We start from the raw sequence: 20,240 nt of genomic DNA, 5'->3' as shown, positions 1-20,240 counted from the left end.
CTGTAACAAGTATTGGTCCCAAATCCAGAGATTGTATGAACATTTTGCCAAATCATTTAAATCATCTGAACCTACTGGGATAAGGTTAGAGTGTATAGACAGGTAGTTAACAGTTGAAAGAATGAGAGTACAGAATGTCTGTAACATGTAGACGGGAGGCATGGACAGAATATCTGTTTGGAATGTCTGGACAGAGAGATTGCATAGAATGTCTGGATATCTGGACCGAACATCTGGTCAGATAGAATAGAATAGAATAGAAAAGCCTTCATTGTCATTGTATTTATACAACGAAATTTTGAGTGCTTCTCCTGTTGGTGTGACGAGGGACAACATATAACACAACAACAACATATAACATAACAATACTACAACTATCCAAAAACAGTAGGAACAGCCCCCCAAAAAATATATATATACATTAAGAGTAGAACAAAGTGCGGTGGCATAGACTAAAGTACTTCAATAAATACATCAATTAATACAGCTTTGTTTATGCACATGTGTAAGGTGCCTGAGATGGTATGTGACTTGTAGTCAATAAAGTGCTTAGTGTTTAGTGCATGTCGGTATTTAGAGTTCTGATGGCTGTCGGGAAAAAACTGTTCTTAAGACGCGTGGTCCTTGCTCTAAAGGATCTGTACCGTCTGCCTGAGGGCAGGAGAGTAAACAGGTGGTGGCCTGGGTGAGAGGAGTCTTTTAAGATGTTATTGGCCCTGCTAAGGTAGCGGGAGCGGGCAATGGATTCCAGGGAGGGCAGTGAGCAGCCAGTGATTTTTTGTGCTGTGTTGATGACCCTTTGGAGGGCTCTCTTGTCTGCTGCGGTGCAACCGGAGTACCACGCCGAGATGCAGTAGGTTAGTACACTTTCGATAGTGGTGCGGTAGAAGGCCACCATCAGTTTACACTCCAGGTTGTTTTTCCTGAGTACTCTCAGGAAGTGTAGTCGCTGCTGTGCCTTTTTTACTGTCTCTGAGGTGTTGACAGACCATGAGAGGTCATCTGATAAATTGGCTCCTAGGAATTTGAAGGTGTGGACCTTCTCCACACAGTCCCCGTTGATGTAGAGTGGGGCCGGAACTGCACTTTGCCTTCTGTAGTCCAGAATTAATTCTTTCGTTTTTGTGGTGTTCAGTGACAGATTGTTGTCTGAGCACCACACTGTCAGTTTCTGTACTTCATCCCTGTACGCTGATTCGTCATCTTCTGATATGAGCCCGATCACGGTGGTGTCGTCAGCAAATTTAATGATGGTGTTGGTGGGATGGGTTGGAGTACAGTCATGGGTGTACAAGGAGTACAGTAGTGGGCTCAGCACACAGCCTTGTGGAGAGCCAGTGCTTAGAGTGATGGTGGAGGAAAGGTGGGGACCGAGTTTTACAGTTTGTGGGCGGTTTGAGAGGAAGTCCTTTATCCAGGTGCAGATGGAGGGGGAGAGGCCTAGTGCAGTTAGTTTGCTGACTAGTATGTCAGGGATGATAGTGTTAAAAGCTGAGCTGTAGTCAATGAAGAGCATTCTTATATAGGTTCCACGGAGTTCCAGGTGGCTCAGTGCGGTGTGGAGGGCTACGTCGATGGCATCTTCCGTGGACCTGTTTGCTCTGTAAGCAAACTGATGCGAGTCAAATGTGGGGGGAAGGGTTGATTTGATGTGCCGTGAAACCAGTTTCTCAAAGCACTTCATGATTACAGGTGTAAGTGCAATCGGTCTATAGTCATTCAAGCTGTTGATGGCTGGTTTCTTAGGGACGGGGATGATGATAGCTGATTTTAGGCAGGGTGGGATGGTGGCTAGAGTGAGAGAAAGGTTAAAGATCTTAGTGAAGACCCCAGCGAGTTGGTTGGCACAGGAATTGAGTACCTTTCCAGATACTCCGTCGGGGCCAGCAGCTTTTCTTGTACTCACTGATTTGAGCACACATCTCACCTCGTGTTCTTGTAGGGTGAGAGTGTGGCTGCTGGGGGTTGGTGGAGCCAGTGCAATTGTGGTGGGCCTGTTGACCTCAAAACGGGCAAAGAAATGATTAAGTTCCTCTGCCAGTGAGGCATCAGCGTGGACAGTGCTGGTGTTGCTGTTCTTGTAGTTGGTGATGTTTTGAATTCCCTGCCACACTCTCCTTGGATTATTATTAGTGAGATGGTCTTCGATTTTTTCCTTATAAGCCTTCTTGGCATCTTTGATGCCTCTCTTCAGGTTGGCTCTAGCAGTACTGTAAAGGGCCTTGTCACCTGACCTGAAGGCGGAGTTCCGCTCCTGGAGTAGGGTCTTGACCTTGCTTGTCATCCAGGGTTTCTGGTTAGGATACACCCCGAATCCTTTTGGCTGCAGTCACAGTGTCTGTACAATGATTGATGTAGCGTACAGCTGAGAGAGTGCTGCGCTAATGTTTGCATCCGGTGGTATGTAAACAGCTGTTACTATGACAACCGTTAGCTCCCGTGGCAAGTACACATCGTTGATAGCATTTCTAAGTCCGGTGAGCAGTGACTGTCTATTGTGTTGCTGTTGTTACACCAATCATTGTGTACATAAATGCAAAGTCCCCCTCCTCTGCTCTTACCCGAGTCCATGTTCCTGTCCTGCCTATGGATTGAGCGGTCCGCTAGTCTCACTGCAGCGTCAGGAATTAACGGGTGAAGCCAGGTTTCAGTTATGATCATCACGCAACAATTCTCACGCACAGATTCTCTGTATAGAATGTTTCTTTACAGTTGTAGTTCCATCAGTTCTCTCTGGTAATGGTGCTGCTCATTATGAACTCCGGTGCATGTCGGTAACATCTCTGTTCTTTGCTGAACAGATCAATAATCCCTTAAACTACAATCATAAAACAGCAGAAAATATATAGATACCTTAATAGGACTTCATCTATCTATCTATCTATATCTATCTATCTATCTATCTATCTATCTATCTATCTATCTATCTGTCTAATCTATCTATCTGTCTAATCTATCCATCTCTCTATTTATCTATCTATCTGTCTGTCTGTCTGTCTGTCTGTCTGTTTGTCTGTCGGTCTGTCTATCCATCCATCTATCTTGGGAGGCATCTGTATATTGAGTGATTGTTGTATCACACTGTAGGAGAAGAATGAGCATTTGTTATTGTCCTTACTTTTGTTGTTTTCTTTTTTCTTTTTACTTCACCTTGGTAACTCAGTGTTACTCAGTGTGTGTCATAAATGTAACTTAGTGTGTCATAAATGGGTCATGATTAGATTATGTGATTAGACTGAGAGGTGTGGTGAGAGTTCACAACTCCCCAGAGGGCACAAAGAGTTGGCAGGCTTGTGTGTGTGTGTGTGTGTCTGTGTGTGTGTGGGTACTCATTTCCCCCCTTTTTTTTGGTCTCTCTCTCTACTGTAGGCAGTAGTATTCACTTCCCCTAAAGCCTGCTGGTCTCGCCACCATTATTTATAGCATTGAGACGTGGTGATATCATGATGAGTGCATCTGTCTTCTTGCCTCGTCTCTTACTTGTGAAAACCTTATCTTTGAAACTACTTTTCGGCTGTTGGGATCTTCCTATTAGATGATGATGATGATTGATTAGATGATTCAACTTTATTGTCATTGCACAGAGTACAGGTACTGAGGCAACGAAATGCAGTTAGCATCTAACCAGAAGTGCAAAGTAGAAGAGTGCAGAGTATGTGCAAATGGTAATATAAATATAGATAAATAGGATATATACAGTATGACATAAGATATAAGTGGTATGAGCAGTAAGAACATGAGCAGCAATAAAGGTGATTAGTGCAGATGTGATATAGATATATAGATATATGTAAAGTGCAGGTGAAGTACAGGTGAAGGTGGCAGTAGAGGTTATAAAGTTATAAATGAGGTAGGAGACATGATAAGATATAAGTACGATGAATATGGATATGACAACAATTTAACATAAATAGATATATACAATGAACAATTTAGTGCAAATGTTCAGTGGCTGGAGGTAGGTGTGTATTCCCCTCTCAGTCAGGCCAGGGTCGAGAGGGGAATACAGGAAGGAGTGTGAGGGGGTAGCCAGGGGGAACTATCACCGTGGTGCAGAGTTCAACAGGGTGACAGCCGCAGGGAAGAAGCTGTTCCTGAGCCTGCTGGTCCGGGAACAGAGGGCCCTTCAGAGTCTCTGAAGTCCGATACATTGTAATTTTGTGTAAAGCCTCAGTTTGTTTAACTGGTATTGTTAACAGTCTTCATCCTATTTTATATGATAACATATATAGCTAATAACTAAAGTGTTTACATATCTAAATGTAATTCAATTACCTTTGCTTCTTTCTGTCTTTATGTGTGTTCTGCAGACTACTACTACTAGGCTATTACTTCCGAGGTTAATGATAGTTTATGATCACAGTTTACACTAGTAAAGTAAAGTACAGTTTAACAACTACAGTCTTCATCCTCTTTCTCTTTGTGGTTGTCTTTCTCGACTACACCTTCCTGGTGTCTTGCAACTTTTACAACTGTTGTTCCAAAGAAAATTGATACGCCAGTGCCACTTATGTTTTGATTCTGCAATTCTGATTGTTGTGCCTACAATTTTGTGGCATAATGTTTCCACCTTAAAAATGTGTGAATAGTTGGAATAGTGTGTACAGTTATGGGAAAAGTGCCTATTTTTAGAACTGAGGTAATGGGTAATTATAGTGTGTTAGCCACCAGGTAAAACTGTGATATGATTTAATTCTTGAAGGTTTTGTGATTTGTTTCATGAATTAAGTCAAGAGCCACTAATCTTTGTTACATGTATATGATATCTGCTTACCTAGATGTTTCTCAGGTGCATTCACTTGAGTCATCTTACAGCAGACTGGCACCATATTCAGTGCTGGGCCTGTTAACTCCCCCCCCCCCCTGTCTGCAGTACCTCTTTGTTACTTTATCAAGCATGTACTTGTCCTGCTATCATTTTGCAACCCTCTGCACAAAACATCTTTCCAAGGATACATCTTAGAACATTCTTCAGTTTTTACGTTTTTTTCTCTCTTCGTGTCTACACACAGGTCCAACTCGCTAGACGTAAAACTGCATGTCTACAGGCAAGCAAAGCTGCATACAATGTATTTATCCCAAATTAGCCAAACTATTGGAGTGACTAAGACATTCGTGCCGACGGTATGATGGGACTGGAGCTCGTATCAGGAGAAAGGCATGTGTGTGATTAACTTCCATCTCTCACCCCCTCATCCCATCCCAGAGACCAACTGACACAAATAAGTGGTTTGTCTTGATATACAGCGCTTGTATTGCCCCTGGAGGGCATAAACACTTAAGAAGGTGAGTCACTCTGTTTACTCCTGGGCCGCTTTTGCGCCCTTACATAAGCTAGTGTTTGTGTCTCAGGCATTATTGTCTGTGAGACTGTCTTCCGGCATGACCCGCTGTGGCTCAGGTTCAAACCAACAGCCGTGAACTTAATTCAACTTTGCAGTGCGGACTAGAGGGGTGCCTCACAGACACATTCATGAGTCATGCTAGCAGTCGGAGGCATGCATGTGAGCGCTTCCAACAGAACTACCCACAGACTTCCATTAAGAGCGTCCATTAAAGGAGTACTACGGTATTTTTGAACCCTCGCCCTATCTTGTCGCTTTACTGCTTGTTTTCGCAACCATTTACAAAATGTGGTTATAATGCAATCCTATGGGGCAAGCATCTGTGTCAAAGTAAACCACTTTTTTTTGCCAGACAGGCTCATAATGTTATTTAGGTATCTGACAATATGGAAGGGATAAATTGATAGACCTGTGTGTAGCATGTAACAAAAGTCTGTCTGAAAGAGTAGTCTGTTCTGAAATCTTGTGGGAGTAGAGTTGTTGCAGGAAAAAAACTGTGTATACATGAGTGGGAGTTAGGGAGTGAGGAAAAGTGTGGTAAAGTTACAGAGTTAGAGTTACATAAGCCCTAGCTTACTGTCATCTAACAAAAACATGGGTCACGCTGATAGGTGAAAATTCACCCTAGTTACCTCAGCACTCCGGAGCTGCATATAAGTATATTTATTAGACAAACAACAATTGCAATTGGGCTCACTCCCAGCACAAGGCTGAAAGTGAAGCCCTGATAAACACATTGCACAAGTTTTATATAGACAGAAGTTTAATTTTCAGCAGGGATAACCACGTGGTGGATCTCTGACGTCCGAGGCAAGGATGGAAGTTTTGCAAGGTCGGAAGAAGCTTATCACCTCTGGTCTAAACATGCTCTTGTACATATGCAGACTAAGTGGCACCTAATATTCTAAGTTACACACACACAGAAACACAGAAAAGCCATGTTCCTGCTTACATAAGTACATGATTTATATAAGGTAATTAATAATACAAGGCACTTGATTATTGTATTCTTAAGTCATTAACAGTGTTTGGAAATCAGTCCCTCCTTTTATCCGTTTCAATGGATAATTCAAAATCACAATCACAAGCACAATCACAATCACAATCAAAATCACAATCAAAATCATCTTTCTTAATTCGGCAATTATCAATTTCTATGGATAACCTCAAAATCATCACTCTGAGCTTCATCACATGGATTTTCGGAACAGAGATCATTACTGAGCATCACTCCATATCATCATAAGTCAATAATTTAAAATGTCTCATCACACATTTGTATACTTTGCATTTGTAGGCGAATATAGTGGGTGTCAACTGTGTGTGTGTGTCATTAGCTCGCCTAGGCTTCAGATAACATTCAAACAAGGCCTCTTTGCTGTGTCCTTGAAGGCCCTGTTCCCCATCAGGCATCCTGCAGAACACATCGGCTTTTGAATATTACTGGACAGGAAAATGTAAACAGTCTCTTTGTGGAAAGTGTGTTTGGGCAGTCTGGTTTTCCATTTCCACCACGGATGATCTTTAGGTAGACCCCATCGCGGACATTTGACCAAGACGGGCCTGTTGTGATCAATATGCTAACAGTCCCAAAATGTAGAGCAGTTACAGTTATTATCAAAAGTTCCACACATTGTTTCATTTTTCCCTTGTAACTCCCCATGACTTCACAGAGATAGGACCGCCCCGCCCTCCCAGTATCCACTAGGCTCTTCTCCCCCACTGGACAGTGTCGTTTTCTTCACCAGGTTTGAGACGAAAAATGGCCTAACGCAAAGAATCCCCTTTGTAGCTGGACTTCTGTCACAGTGGGCTGGCCTTGGAAAACTGTAGAGGAAGACAGATCCTATTCTCTGTCTCTTTCTAGGGCAGGCTTACTCGTTTACAATGTGTTAGATGTATCCAGGTGGCTCTCTCCGCTATCTTGACTGTGGTAGGTGTTGACAGTAGCACTTGGTATGGTCTGTCCCACTTGGGCGAGTGGCAGTGTTTTCTTTTGAGGCTGTTGATTAGAACACAATCTCCTGGCCCAACCTTGGTTTCAGCCTCACAGGTTCCTGTGAAACAGAGAGTTCTGAGAGTATTTTGCTAATTCACATTTTTGCCATATTCTGCAAATGTATATTCAATCTCTTTGTCTGTTTCAGCAAATGGTTGTCCGAGGCAAGGATGGAAGTTTTGCAAGGTCGGAAGAAGCTTATCACCTCTGGTCTAAACATGCTCTTGTAGATATGCAGACTAAGTGGCACCTAATATTCTAAGTTCCTGCTTACATAAGTATATGATTTATATAAGGTAATTAATAATACAAGGCACTTGATTATTGTATTCTTAAGTCATTAACAGTGTTTGAAAAATTGTCTCCATCACACGCTACTCAGCTACAGCTACTGAATGGAGTGTTAAGTCAGAGACCAGAAGAAGAGAAAGGTAAGCCAATGACTGTAGAAACATAATTTTCTACAGTTTCTACAGTCATTAAGGTAAACAGACACAGGTCTATCTCTATAGGGATCCTTTCCTATTTTATCTAATACAATTGTTTTCTAGTACAGGCAAACTTAAAACGGGGTATTTTTTTTTATTTGGGCCCAATTTTCCCATCTATTTTGGTCACAATTTTTACTAGGGACAAAAACAATCAGAATCGGTCCAGTATTGAGCAAGAGCACAATAACCAGCAACCACAAAATGTGGCTATAATGCAATCCTATGGGGCAAGCATCTGCGTCAAAGTAAATCACTTTTTTCCCGCCACCGACAGGCTCATAATGTTATTAGTTAGTTTGCCTGTACTACAAAACAATCTTATTAGATAAAATAGTCTGACTGCTAATCCTGAGACTGTGCATGGAATCACATATTTTGGTTCACATCAAACGTTGTTTCATAAGGCATTGCAACATGATGTCAGGTATCTTAGGAGAGAAACCAGAGGTTAACCAAAAGCAGTTCACTAATGTCTGAACATTTTCAGGTGCTAGCTAATGTCAGATAATTATTCTGACCTTTGCTTATATCAATCAAAAGAGATTTCTTTGGTTGATAAACAAACAAACAAACTAATAAATAAGAAACATAAACTCTTGAATCACTGTCTTTTTGGTATTTATAGTTAATTTACCATGGCAAGCAAGAACCTGCATGGTTGACTGCAGCCAAGGAGTTACGACATTTTGCCCATAAACATGTTTTTTCATTTTTTCAGAAATACATATCCAGGAGTATATTTCATTCATCACAAATCTATTGTTGTTTCTCTGAATGTTCTTAGTGGAATACCCAGATTTGAACCTGTAGCCAATCCATACAGCAGTAATTGTTCTCAACTGTTCTCAGAAACGGCCTTCACATAGGAGATGAGTTTGTTTACAACTCCCTGAGGTGCTGCATTTATGCTGTAAAGGTGCCTTTGTTGCTAAGCCTCATGTTGTTTTCCACAAAACAAGGCAACAATTTTGTGGTGGGAGTACATTGTACATAGAATACAAAATTGAAATTAAATTTTGAGGGCATTTCGAAAACGGCAAATACCCTACAGTACGCTACATAAACAATGCAATACGAAATCAATATACACCCACTCATAACAGAAAAAGATGATGTTTCATGCTAAAAACTCAGAGAAGTATAGTACCATTTATCCTGATTTAACCCTTAGAGGGTTTGGCAGGCTACATGCCAAATTCCGAGCTCTATGATTAAGCCTACTCTTTTCTTAATGGACAGGTGCACAGGAGGAGACACAGAGAATATTTAATTGAGATAACTTATGGGTGCAACCTAGCAACAACGTGTTTTGTCTTGTTGTAGTTCTCAAATGTTTCGGTTTGTTCGTGGTGCTCTGTACGCAATGACAGGGTGAATACTGTGGCCAACAAAAGTGATGCCCGATGAGCAAAACGTCACTGTCCTTTGGGCTATGCTTTATTCGATTTTTTTAAATGAAAGAAAACTCAAATGACGATTTAAAATAATGTATTTATTTAAAACACAAACATTTTACGTGACAGTAATGCATGAATAAATAATCATAATAGCATATGTACAAATAAATTAATCATGTCATGAAATTGATCACACTGGGGAAAACGATGAGAAGATGGACCGTGGAATGATGAATTGTTGCATCTAACGACGACGTTTGTGCCAGTGTCTTCTTGTCCAGAACAGGTGATCGGAGGCGTTCTGCAAGATGAACCAGAGCGTGCGCAAGGTCTCCTTTCGCACGACCTCCCACGCGCAGGCGCTGAATTCCTGGAAGCACAACAGGGATTGGAGAATTTTAGGACTCCGTTCAAAATGAAAGTCATGGACACATAGTCGTCGCAGTTCATGAACGGCATGGGTTTAAGGGTTTGGTTTTTATAGATATGGTCTACCTTTTGTAGGAGGAGGTCTGCCATTTCTTTAAAATATGCATCCAGTAGGATTTCTCTGTCAGAAAAGTCGTCTTCGATCGCCTGAGATGAGTTCAAAACCTTAAGTAGCAACAGTAAAGTTATTATTATGGGCGTCCGGGTTCATTCATTTAGCAACACAAATCAACAAAAGACATATAAAGTTGATGGTCTGCCACTTACACACTCGTTCTCCTCGACCAGTCGGTAAACTATGTTTCTGAAGTCGTCTGTTTTCTTTTGGTCCCAGCTGTTTGGCATGGTGTCATTCTCAAACAGGACCTCAAATTTTCTGAACGCTTCATAAATAGCTTTCTTTAAGCCGACGTCGACCTGTGGTAAAGAAACACGTTCATATGGTTCTTTCGGTGTGCTGTCTTGTATCTGGGCACCAGATGCAAAAAACTGCCCTTACCTGTGCAGTCCCGTTCGACTCGAAAGCAGCGGCAGGGAATGTAAGCTGAACGTTTTGATCAAGGCACTCGAATGGAAAAGAGCCTCCCTGAAACAGACAAACCATTTACTCGTACATTTAGATTTCCCGGCATCACGAGATGTATCAACCCGATATCTTTTGAAAGTTCATGTTACCATGTTCTCTGCAAGGCCGTTGACTTTCTCTACTAGTGCCCCTTGTAGCCGGCACAGTGAGTGGACATGCACAGCGCACAGCATGATGCTCAGCAAAGTGAAGCTCTGTGGTGCCATTCCGTCTGTAGGTCCGCGATGCGAAAACTGCAACAGATAAGACATCTTTAAGTCACCTCTGCAATGATTCATTAAAACAATCATTCATTCTTTCACTATTAAACTATTATTTGCGCAATTAATGATGGTGGTGCCTCCTGACCTGTTTTCAGTACCCAGTCGTCGTAACTGTAGGCTGGTTTGCGGTTGTGTATGCCCGGTAGACCCATGTTCTGAATTTAAACCTCCTGGATGAATAGATGTACAAAAAGTGAAATAAAATGTCTGGAAAGTTTGAGAAACCACAAGGAGCTTTTCGATCTTCAGTGATCACTGTTCCGCTTTTGTGGCCTCGTCAGCGCAGTGACGTGCGGTGAGGTTCGTGGCTGGTGAGGCACTGACTCTTTCAGAGTCAAATTTACAAATACATAAACCCAATAGAGTATCACCATTCAATTGGCAGCTTTCACATTGATTACTGGTTGTTCAGCATATCAGCATTCTTTACACAGACATAGGTAGGGTGACCATATCCATAACACCAAAAAGGAGGACACTATGCGGTATTTCGTGAGGCTGTGAATAGTTACATAGGACTCTGGCGTGCTCCCCTCTACAATACAACTTTGTGTGATTGATACATGATGTATGTGTAACAGAATATGACAAAATATTCTTGAAGAGTCAAAAAGTGTTTGTTCACAGTATTTGTATTTATTCAATACATTGTGGTGTTCAAAAACTGACCACTGAGATGAATCTTTTAAAGTGCTAAGTGCCACAAAGCATAACATTTGTGGACTTAAAATGTACAAATTAAAATCACAGGTCACATAAATAATAAATAATAAACAGACAAATTAATCTGAATGCATGCATATGCAGACATATATTTGACATCTAGATGAATCTGAATGAATGCATATGCAGACATGCATTTGACATCTAGATGAATCTGAACGAATGCATATGCAGACATGTATTTCACATCTAGACCAGACATCTCCAGTTTAGCCAGCAGCTGGTTTGTTATAGCCTCTGAAGTGTCGTTGCTGTCACTGTACAAATCCAACAGGGCATGTTGTACACCTTCCTCAAAGTACAAATATCTCAGTACAATTGGGATACACTTGGTCGTACCTTTGTTTGATGCGTCGGTTGCCACTGGAAAGGGCAAATTGTTTGCTTTGATGTAATCTGTACCTGTAGGCTACAGAGTAGGGCGCTAGGACATTCGCACACAAAGGCTGGGCTTTAGTTCGGCCACACATCACCCCCTTAGCTATGGGCGAATCACAAAATATATCTCGGTCCACCTTTACGCCGCAGTGTACACTGCGGTACTTTACTTTACAGCATGGTAAACCTTACACAGCTCAGCAGCGGAGATTTTGTTATCCAACGGCAACGTACATTCTCGGGGGAAAAAATGTAGCGAAGAGATACCTGCGGCACGTCTGTTACTTTTATGCTTCTCTGTTCCCTCATGTCTTTCAATAGCAGCTTTACCCTGACTGCTTATGTCAAAATCACAGCGACAGAGAGTGCAGAAGCCATGAAAGGAGTCTCGACTGCTTTTGTCCATTCTAGGTTGAACGACGTCTGACGTTTTGGCATGTTTTCTTCTATGTGCTAACTTTCTGTCAATGTAGCCAGCAGCGTAGATATGACGTGGCCAGCACATGAAGCCTTGTTTACGTTTTTAACCAATGATATAGGGTTATAACCTAACCTAAGCCAATCAGATATTTATTTGACACCGCTTTTAGCCATTCATTTGTTAGACTGAGTTCCAGCAAAATATTCTACAGCACGGCTCTTTAGGCCCAGTGCAACTCCAAAAAGGAGGACAAATATGCGTCCGGCTTGATGCTGCGCCGGACAGGGCATTGAAAATCCGGACTGTCCGGCCTAAATCCGGACGTCTGGTCACCCTACACATAGGTAATGTGCATACAGTAGGCAGCTGCTAGCTTGTGATGAATTCATGTGTAAATATTATGCACTCATGAATATGAACTCGTGAATATGAACTCTTTCTTACGAAGTTGCACAAGCACCCTGAGGGTTTCTACCTTTTCCCATTATAATTTTTAAGAGTTAAATCGAGGAGACTATAACATCAGCTAGATAACCAGATATCATTTCATGCAAATTGAACTCTTCCGATTAACTCATAAGGTTATTAAGTGTCCTTAGCTAGCTAATTAGCTAACGTAGCAACAGGATAACCATTGCAACCAGGAAACACAACTTACCTACAATTTAAGTTGAATTTCTCAAAATCATCTCACCAATAAAAAGCAGTCTTGGGTTCCAAGTGATCACAACCACTTGTGTGATGTTAAATGGCTTCACATAGACATAAAACAATCCCAAGAGAAATAATGGGAAATCAACAGAGCTGCCGCTGTAAGTTCAAAACCAAATTTATTCTTGAGGTTCCAAACATGTTCAAAGCAATTTGGCTTTGAATGTGAGAAGTCGATCGAGTTATCTTCCGCTTGAAGCATACCTTTTAGCTCCGGCATTGGTCTCCCATTATTAATCATTTCACGCTTGGACTGAAAGTCCAGTTTTGAGAACTGCTTCAGCTTAGCAAAATCTTCCATTTTCGCCGTCAAGTAGTCGCCGTAAGTGTAGAAGAAGAGCAACGTTCCCCAGCATAACCCCGACAGGTGCGTTCTCGCACGCCCCCTTCATTGAGGCAGAGGTACTGTGTGCCTCACCTACATGAATTTTCAATGCGTTTTGAGCTCAGCTCAGAGGTTCTACGCATGCGCACGCATGTGCAAAACCCAGTTTGGAGCGATTGCGCAATCCTAGGTGAGGCACTGCCTCACTAACTCCCATAGACAATACATGGTGCCTCACCTGACTGCACGTCCCTTGTTTTCTCCCGTCTATTTGAATAGGACATTCAGCGAATTCAGCTCTGCCTCACCTGCCTCATATGAGCGCACGTCCCTGCGTCAGCGGTAGCTTTATTGGTAACTGTGGTGGCAGAGACCCCAAACTCCACAACCAATTACTGCATAAAGACCTAGACTTAATACTCGGATGCAAGCTGTCATTTTTAACGCTTGTAAGCACATGTACGAGATAACTTGTAACCTCATCTTGAGGACAGTGGTACCCCGTACACCTGCATAAACCCCCCATTTGATAATTTTCGGGTCTGTTGTTTGTATGTATGTGGAGCATATTTACAGGGGTCAACTTTCATGAGCCAATTATCATGCAGCATTTGATGAAAATAACCCCTTGACAACTGTGGGTGACAACATGTAGGTGAATCTTTTCTATTAATCTATACATTTTCCAGCAAGTGGCAGGGAACATTGTATGAATAAAGGGTAGAATGTATTCCACTAAATATCAGTAAATTCAAGATGCAATTTCATGGGGACAGACAAAAAACGGAAGCCTAAAAGGCATGTTCTACTGGACAATGATTCAAAGCTTGCCTCAATTTGCACCATGACGTAACACATTAAAAGCAAATATTAGCGTTTGGATGCCCTGCAGTCCCAAATCAGGATTGATAATCTGTGGGTAACTTGTAAACAGGTGCATACAAGACACTACACGTGTCATCTGCATGGAGGAGTGGTTGAAAATTCATAAATAAGTCTTTTCTGTTAAAGAGGAGGGTTTTGAGAACATAATGCTGAGTTTAAAAATCCTTCAAACATAAAATATGAAATGAAAATATGAAAATGTGAAACATCAACATCAACTTCTCTATTACCACCTAAGCCTAAACGTCATGTGCAAATCTTTTTAAAACATTTTGAGTGCAACTGTATGTAGAATGGTAATGTGTAAAAATAGCTAGTCGTACATTTAAACTATGAAAATAGCTCTATACTGTAGTAGGCTATAGTTCACTGTTAGTAAAGGTGCTCCCCCTTCTACTTCTTTGAACAGCTACGACATACAGTAACGGTTTCTGGTAGTTTGGGAAAAATAACTGTTTAGAAATGGAAATGCTCGACATCCTTCTCCTGCGGTTTAAGAAAATGTCCCAAATAATTCGCTTTAAACTAAATTAACGGCCTCCTCCCTCTTTCACTTTTTTATTCGAATGAGCCCTATAAAACCACAGAAGTGGAGATGGAAGACAAACCACATAAGATCGACTGGATCTACAACCACATCATAAGCAGGTATGGTCAAGTTGGAAAAAAACAAAATGAAGTTTAAATATAACGGCAGTTTTTTTCACCTTGCAGTGTAATAGTTTGGTTGTTCTTTTCAGTTCAGCGAATCTACAGACAGAATGGTACTTCAGAGCTTCACCTGGGCGACCATCATCCTCTGCTTTGTGCATGTCAGCGCAGTACCCATTACATGCGGACTCCAAAGAAGATTGGTAGACAAATCCCACAGCCTACTAGAGAGCATGGTGAGTTTTGAATCGAAACGTTGAATCAAATCGCAACACAGGTTTTATTCGTGCAGTAACAATATTACCCCGTCTTATCTCACAGAGTGGTCTCTTTCCTGTGGAGTGCCTTGAGCATAATCTTCCAATTGCATTCCCGTCCTCTGCCTTTAAGACCTCTGAGACAGCAGAAGTAAGTGAAATTCTCGAAAAGCAGTGGTTGTGGATGAACTGGTCAACAGTGACCAAATACAAAATAGAAGAGAACGTCGTTCTTTTATCACTCTGAATGCATCGTCTGCTTTTTTACAGAGTGGTGGTGCAGAGAAGGCGGCTTATGAAACTCTCAAATTGATCGACACTCTGTTTGCCAATGACTCAATGCCGACCAGCTGGAACAATCTTGATGATTTCCAGGACATTATTTACCGTCAGATTGAGGAGAGCGAATGCGTGAGTCAAACAGCTAGTGATTACAAAGACAACTATTGGCTAAATATGTTATAACAGTATATTTTTAAATCTAATATTGCTTTTCCGTCTAAACCAGATTATGAGCAAAACTCAATCATCTCAGGAGGATTCCCCAGCTAGAAATGCAACGCTGAAAATGTACTTTGACAAAATAGCAACAGTTTTGAAAGAAAAGGTGAGGAAATGACGCCCGCAGCAATGTTCTCTATGTAGTTTTGGTCATATTGAATTTGTATTAATAACTATTATGTCCCTTTCCAGGAATCCAGTGATTGTGCGTGGGAGGTGGTTCGAAAGGAGATATTATACACACTCAAATTTATTCTCCAGAGCTCCAACTACCTTATTTAGTCAAGAAGCAATGTGAAAACAGATCTATCTATTTGTCTGTCTATATATTTATTTATTTATTGAATTATGTATTTATTATTTATCTAGATGCCAATTTTGTACAATGCATATTTATATTTATTCAGCACTTTTTCCAAAACTTTGAAGAATTTTTTTTCATCATCAATTTATCTATTTATTGGTATAGTTTTTTACCACGTGTCTATGTAGTCATATACGTGTATGCATGTATGTATTTTTTTGAAACATCTTTGTAAACAAAAATTCAATCTGCAAGAAATAATAAACCATTGATTTTCTGCAAATAATAGAGATTCATTCATGCAAGTGAAATTCATATTTCAACGCATACATTACAGAGTAACTATTAGTTTGGGGCCATTTCAGGCTTTCGTGATGGGTGTGGGGGGAAAAAGAAGGGGTCTTACTTATTTTGCCAAATAAGAACCTATAATAATGACCGATTGACTGACACCGATACACTTTCAGTTTCGCTTTCCACTTTCCATTTCCACCTACTACATTTCCGGAAGCGCTGGAGTAACTATGGAAATATGCAACTAAGTGCTTCGCTTTTCCTCTTTGACCAGTGTGAGCTCATCTGTTTTACAATTTGTCTTGTTCAAGGTCTTAATTACAATGCCTTCGTGATTTTGAATAAAAGTGTTTGCTAAATACCAAAACCTTAACCTTCCACAAGAGTCTCTCCAAAGTCAGCCACAACCCAGTTAATTAATATACCTCACTTGTCCATGTGGGGGGATCTGATGTGGATTATGCATTTCTGCAGGTTTTCCATCTGACGGTGCAAGATATTTCTTTACAGCTCTACATGCTCAGGGTCCCAAGTAACTTTTTACAGGTCCTTGTTGAAGATTTCAGAAACATGGCCACGAGTTTCAAGCGCAAGTTCGGCAATGTCCAAATTCTGCGAAAATAGATGTATGCAAAAACATATTAGACTAACCAATGTTTTCAATGTGACGGATTTAACCTCATTCTCAGAGTAGATCAATGTCAGAATCATAATTTTATGAAATTGGGGGATTTATTGTTGCATTTTTAAGTAGCATCTTAGAAGGAGACAAGCATGACTACTAGATGGTTCATATGGGATTGGAATCAATATGTATTCAAAATTATTTTGTTTAACTTTTTATTAATTTAAGTACTGGGTTCAGGCGAAGGATAACATTTGGTCCAGCCCTGATTACCTTCAATTGTGGGTTTGTGTTCGAGCAAACCAAAACACTTTTCAAACATTTAGAGAAAAATTAATGTACATTTGTGCAATAACTTTTCCAAGAGTAATGTTGCAGTAATAATAAATTGTAATATAAATGTTAAATGTTACATGTTACATGTAAGCATTCATCAAACTCAGTGATTTGTTTCTGTCATGTGACTGTTTCTTGAATGGTGATTTGGAGGAAAAAAAGGAAATTGTTGCGGTGGAATCACAACTTCCTATTTTTGTCTTCGAGATTCCATTGAAGGCACTTGAGGGAAGTCCCTGAGATGACAGCGGCTCTGTGACAGGGCATGTTCATTTGTGGGTGACGAAAATGTATTTCCCTGCACGTTACAGGTGCCCGAGAAAGGTCGTTTGACGTTACTGTAATGCGAAATCAATGTAAAAATCCAATTCATGTGTCAATTCCTCTATCCTCGGCGCTTTATCTTCGTTTCTCTGTTCTTACGATCAGAGAGTTCAGACACTCCAATGTGCTGTGGATTTCATGTCTGACTACCTCCCATGCACAGAAACCGTAGCCCTGAAATGAACATATAATCAATAGTTATAGCCTACTCATATTTTAGATTAACCTGAAATACTAACATTGAGTTGCACATTGTCAGGATAACTGATATATCGTGTGTTATTTGTGAAAGAATTCGATCATTACCTTTTCTTTCAAAGTGTGTTTAAGTTGTTTAAAATAGTGTTTCGTTTTATGAAGCAGCCCACTGTGAAGTGCATCCAGACTCGCACGAAAGTGTCCCTCCGCCAGCTGTGGAGTCAGCAGTGAAAATCAGGGATGACGATGGCCATTTGCAGAAGTGTCGGCTTAAAATCGTAGTAACACAATAAAGAAACCTTACGCATCCAGCCAGGTTTGTGGTTTGCCTGAATACAATATTGGCGAAGGCGTCCGTGTGTCGTTTGCTCCAAGAGCATGGCTGGTGGGGCTTGGCAAAAATATTTCTGACTTGGCTCAAAACCACATACGATGTCAGTATCACAGCCTCCTGTGCTGGGAGAATTTTCCGTTTATTTATCTGCATAAAAAAAGATATGTGTGTGATGCAGAAACACAAAATACATCGCACTTGGAAACAACTCAGTCAGAAAACTCTCCGCTAAACTAAACATTAGGCGTGTATTTATCCCAAACTTCGGATCAGCCAACTGCATTCTCGATACCATGACTAACTATGGATATGGACTGGATGGATGGGTTAGAGCGTCCCTAGTGAAGAAGCAGTTTCGTTGCTCCCTCGGGGTATGGTGACCTTGTTGCCTAGATCTTGTTGCCTAGATAGTCTGTTTATTGTTTGTATTTTTCTATCTGGTGTTTTACGGTAAAATAACAAATTCAAACACGAAGTTTACAGTAATTCATGTAGTAAGGAGTACGATTAAGAATTAAATTCAGATCAATCCAATCAAGTTTTAAGATGACAAGATAATCTATGGCATGGTCATGGTCAACTGTATCGTATATTTGTGTGTGATGCTATACACGCGCTACGCTTTTCCAGTCCTTACTTGTGCAGGCTGATAGTTGTGTATCAGACGTTCCATACAATATACGCCTATTTGCTTTAGCTTGCTGATCTAACGAGTCGTACCAGTCCCACACTTACGTCCAGTTGGTTGGAATTCTCAAAAATGGCATTCCTGAGGACCAGATGTTGACGGGATTTAACCTCCAAGCACTGCAATGGGAAATGCCCCCCCTGTGGAATAATTTAAAAACTTGATGTGCTTGTCTTATTACTGCAGTCCCTGTGGTTGTTAGTCTGTTTATGAAAGTCTATCGTGTTCTACCGACCTATAAGATAATTACAATCGAAAACGACAGCCCCAAGCCATCCCTAGTTCTGTGTAGCACCTTGAATATAACTTACCATTTCCCAGAGAAGTTTGAGGCTTTGTTCATTCAGGTATCTGAGACGTCCATCCTTCCATCGGCACCCCATAGTGAAACCCATGAAAAACAAACTAAATCTCAATCCGAAATGATACATTATACCCTTCCACACTCTCCGAAGGTCGTTCTGTTGGCTTTAGACTTATTTAGTAGTGCATTTCGTTATAGTGCGATAGAGCACATCCTGGGCCCTATTTATGGCGTCTCTAGGTACCTCCCTGCATTCCATTGGCGCTATAGATCTTCTAACATGTCTCATCTTTCAGAAAATGAATCATAAATAATGAGGTTTTATTGTGTTCTGTTTGAACTCCATGCACTCAGAATTTTTGTAGTAATCCTCCACGAACAAGTTAGACATCATCTGTGTACATGTTCATATGGGCAGGTGTTATGACGGGTCAGAGTCAGGACTTAATGCTTCGTCAAGCGCTGAGGAACATCCTTGATTTCATCAATCTTAAGGTTCTGTCAGATTCTTGTTATATACAGTTTGATTGATAGATCCTGATACCACCAACTGATAGAGTGTATTAGGAGGGGCAAAGTAATGGCCGACGTGTTTGTGATAAAAAAAACTACTACTACTGATACTACTTCTACTAATCACAGATATAAAATATTTTGTAAGATCTGCAAACAATTTCTAAGATCTGTTTTCCTACAAACAACATATTGAATGGGTGATAAAAATACAAAATAATTCAAGAGATTTCCGTAGAGCACATAACTCATCTTGATCCATTAAGCATCGTGAAAGCATTCAATTGTCTTTCAGATGCACGCGTCTCGTCTCCCTGCATTATTGCCGGCCTGGTTGTCGTTCGAGCCCCCTGCTGGTACAATAGCTGCTGTTACAGCAATCAGAAATCAGCAATCAGAAACAAATATTGTTATTGGGATATAATGCAGCGAAGACCAGGGTGAACAGTGTGGAGAGGCATTTACTTGAGGTTACTTTCTACTCAATCTTGAAGCGGACGTGGATTTCTTTAGTGTGATGGCCAGGTGCACAGAGACACAGATAATATTTAATTAAGAGAGCTTATCGGTGCAACCTAGCATCAACGGGTTTTGTCTTGTTCTGTAGTTGATAAATGTTTCGGTATGTTCGTGGTGCTCTCTACGCAATGACAGGCTGTATACGGTTGTGGCCACGTTTTAGGCTATAACAAAAGTGTTTGCATACCGGTCCAATAGGTCTACAGATGATGCCATCGCCCTGACTATGCACACCGCCCTCTCCCACCTGGACAAAGGGAATACATATGTGAGAATGCTGTTCATTGACTATAGTTCCGCATTCAATACCAGCATCCCCTCCAGACTCGTCTCCAAGCTCATAGACCTGGGACTAAGCGCCTCCCTATGCAGGTGGATCTTTGACTTCCTGACGGGGAGGCCACAGGTGACCGCACCTCATCCACAGTCATCACCACCA

The 20,240-nt window shown here is 41.0% G+C and overlaps 2 protein-coding genes across 3 annotated transcripts; one reads left to right on the top strand and one right to left on the bottom strand.

Moving 5' to 3' along the window:
- Positions 1-8,057: 8,057 nt before the first annotated feature.
- LOC122133284 lies at positions 8,058-11,221 on the bottom strand. 2 transcript variants are annotated; one of them, XR_006152669.1, is made up of 3 exons: positions 10,161-11,221; positions 9,929-10,078; positions 8,058-9,826 (listed from the first exon to the last, which is right to left on the bottom strand). XR_006152669.1 is itself a non-coding variant. In XM_042709139.1 (3 exons), exons 1-3 carry the CDS (start codon positions 10,263-10,265, stop codon positions 9,377-9,379), a joined length of 708 nt encoding a protein of 235 aa, XP_042565073.1. In that variant the 5' UTR covers positions 10,266-11,221; the 3' UTR covers positions 8,058-9,376. The 2 variants fall into 2 exon arrangements, 1 of the variants encoding a protein (XP_042565073.1); XM_042709139.1 differs by having other exon boundaries at positions 9,929-10,056; positions 10,136-11,221.
- Positions 11,222-13,428: 2,207 nt separating this feature from the next.
- Positions 13,429-15,895, top strand: LOC116221457 (interferon alpha-1-like). The gene is made up of 6 exons (XM_042709135.1): positions 13,429-14,601; positions 14,694-14,840; positions 14,926-15,012; positions 15,132-15,272; positions 15,370-15,468; positions 15,555-15,895. Exons 2-6 carry the CDS (start codon positions 14,715-14,717, stop codon positions 15,642-15,644), a joined length of 543 nt encoding a protein of 180 aa, XP_042565069.1. The 5' UTR covers positions 13,429-14,601; positions 14,694-14,714; the 3' UTR covers positions 15,645-15,895.
- Positions 15,896-20,240: the final 4,345 nt, after the last annotated feature.

This window comes from Clupea harengus, chromosome 1 (genome assembly GCF_900700415.2).
Source record: "Clupea harengus chromosome 1, Ch_v2.0.2, whole genome shotgun sequence".
Lineage (NCBI taxonomy): Eukaryota > Metazoa > Chordata > Actinopteri > Clupeiformes > Clupeidae > Clupea > Clupea harengus.
Note: the sequence above shows the minus strand (reverse complement) of the source record. Positions and strands in the feature narration are given on the sequence as shown.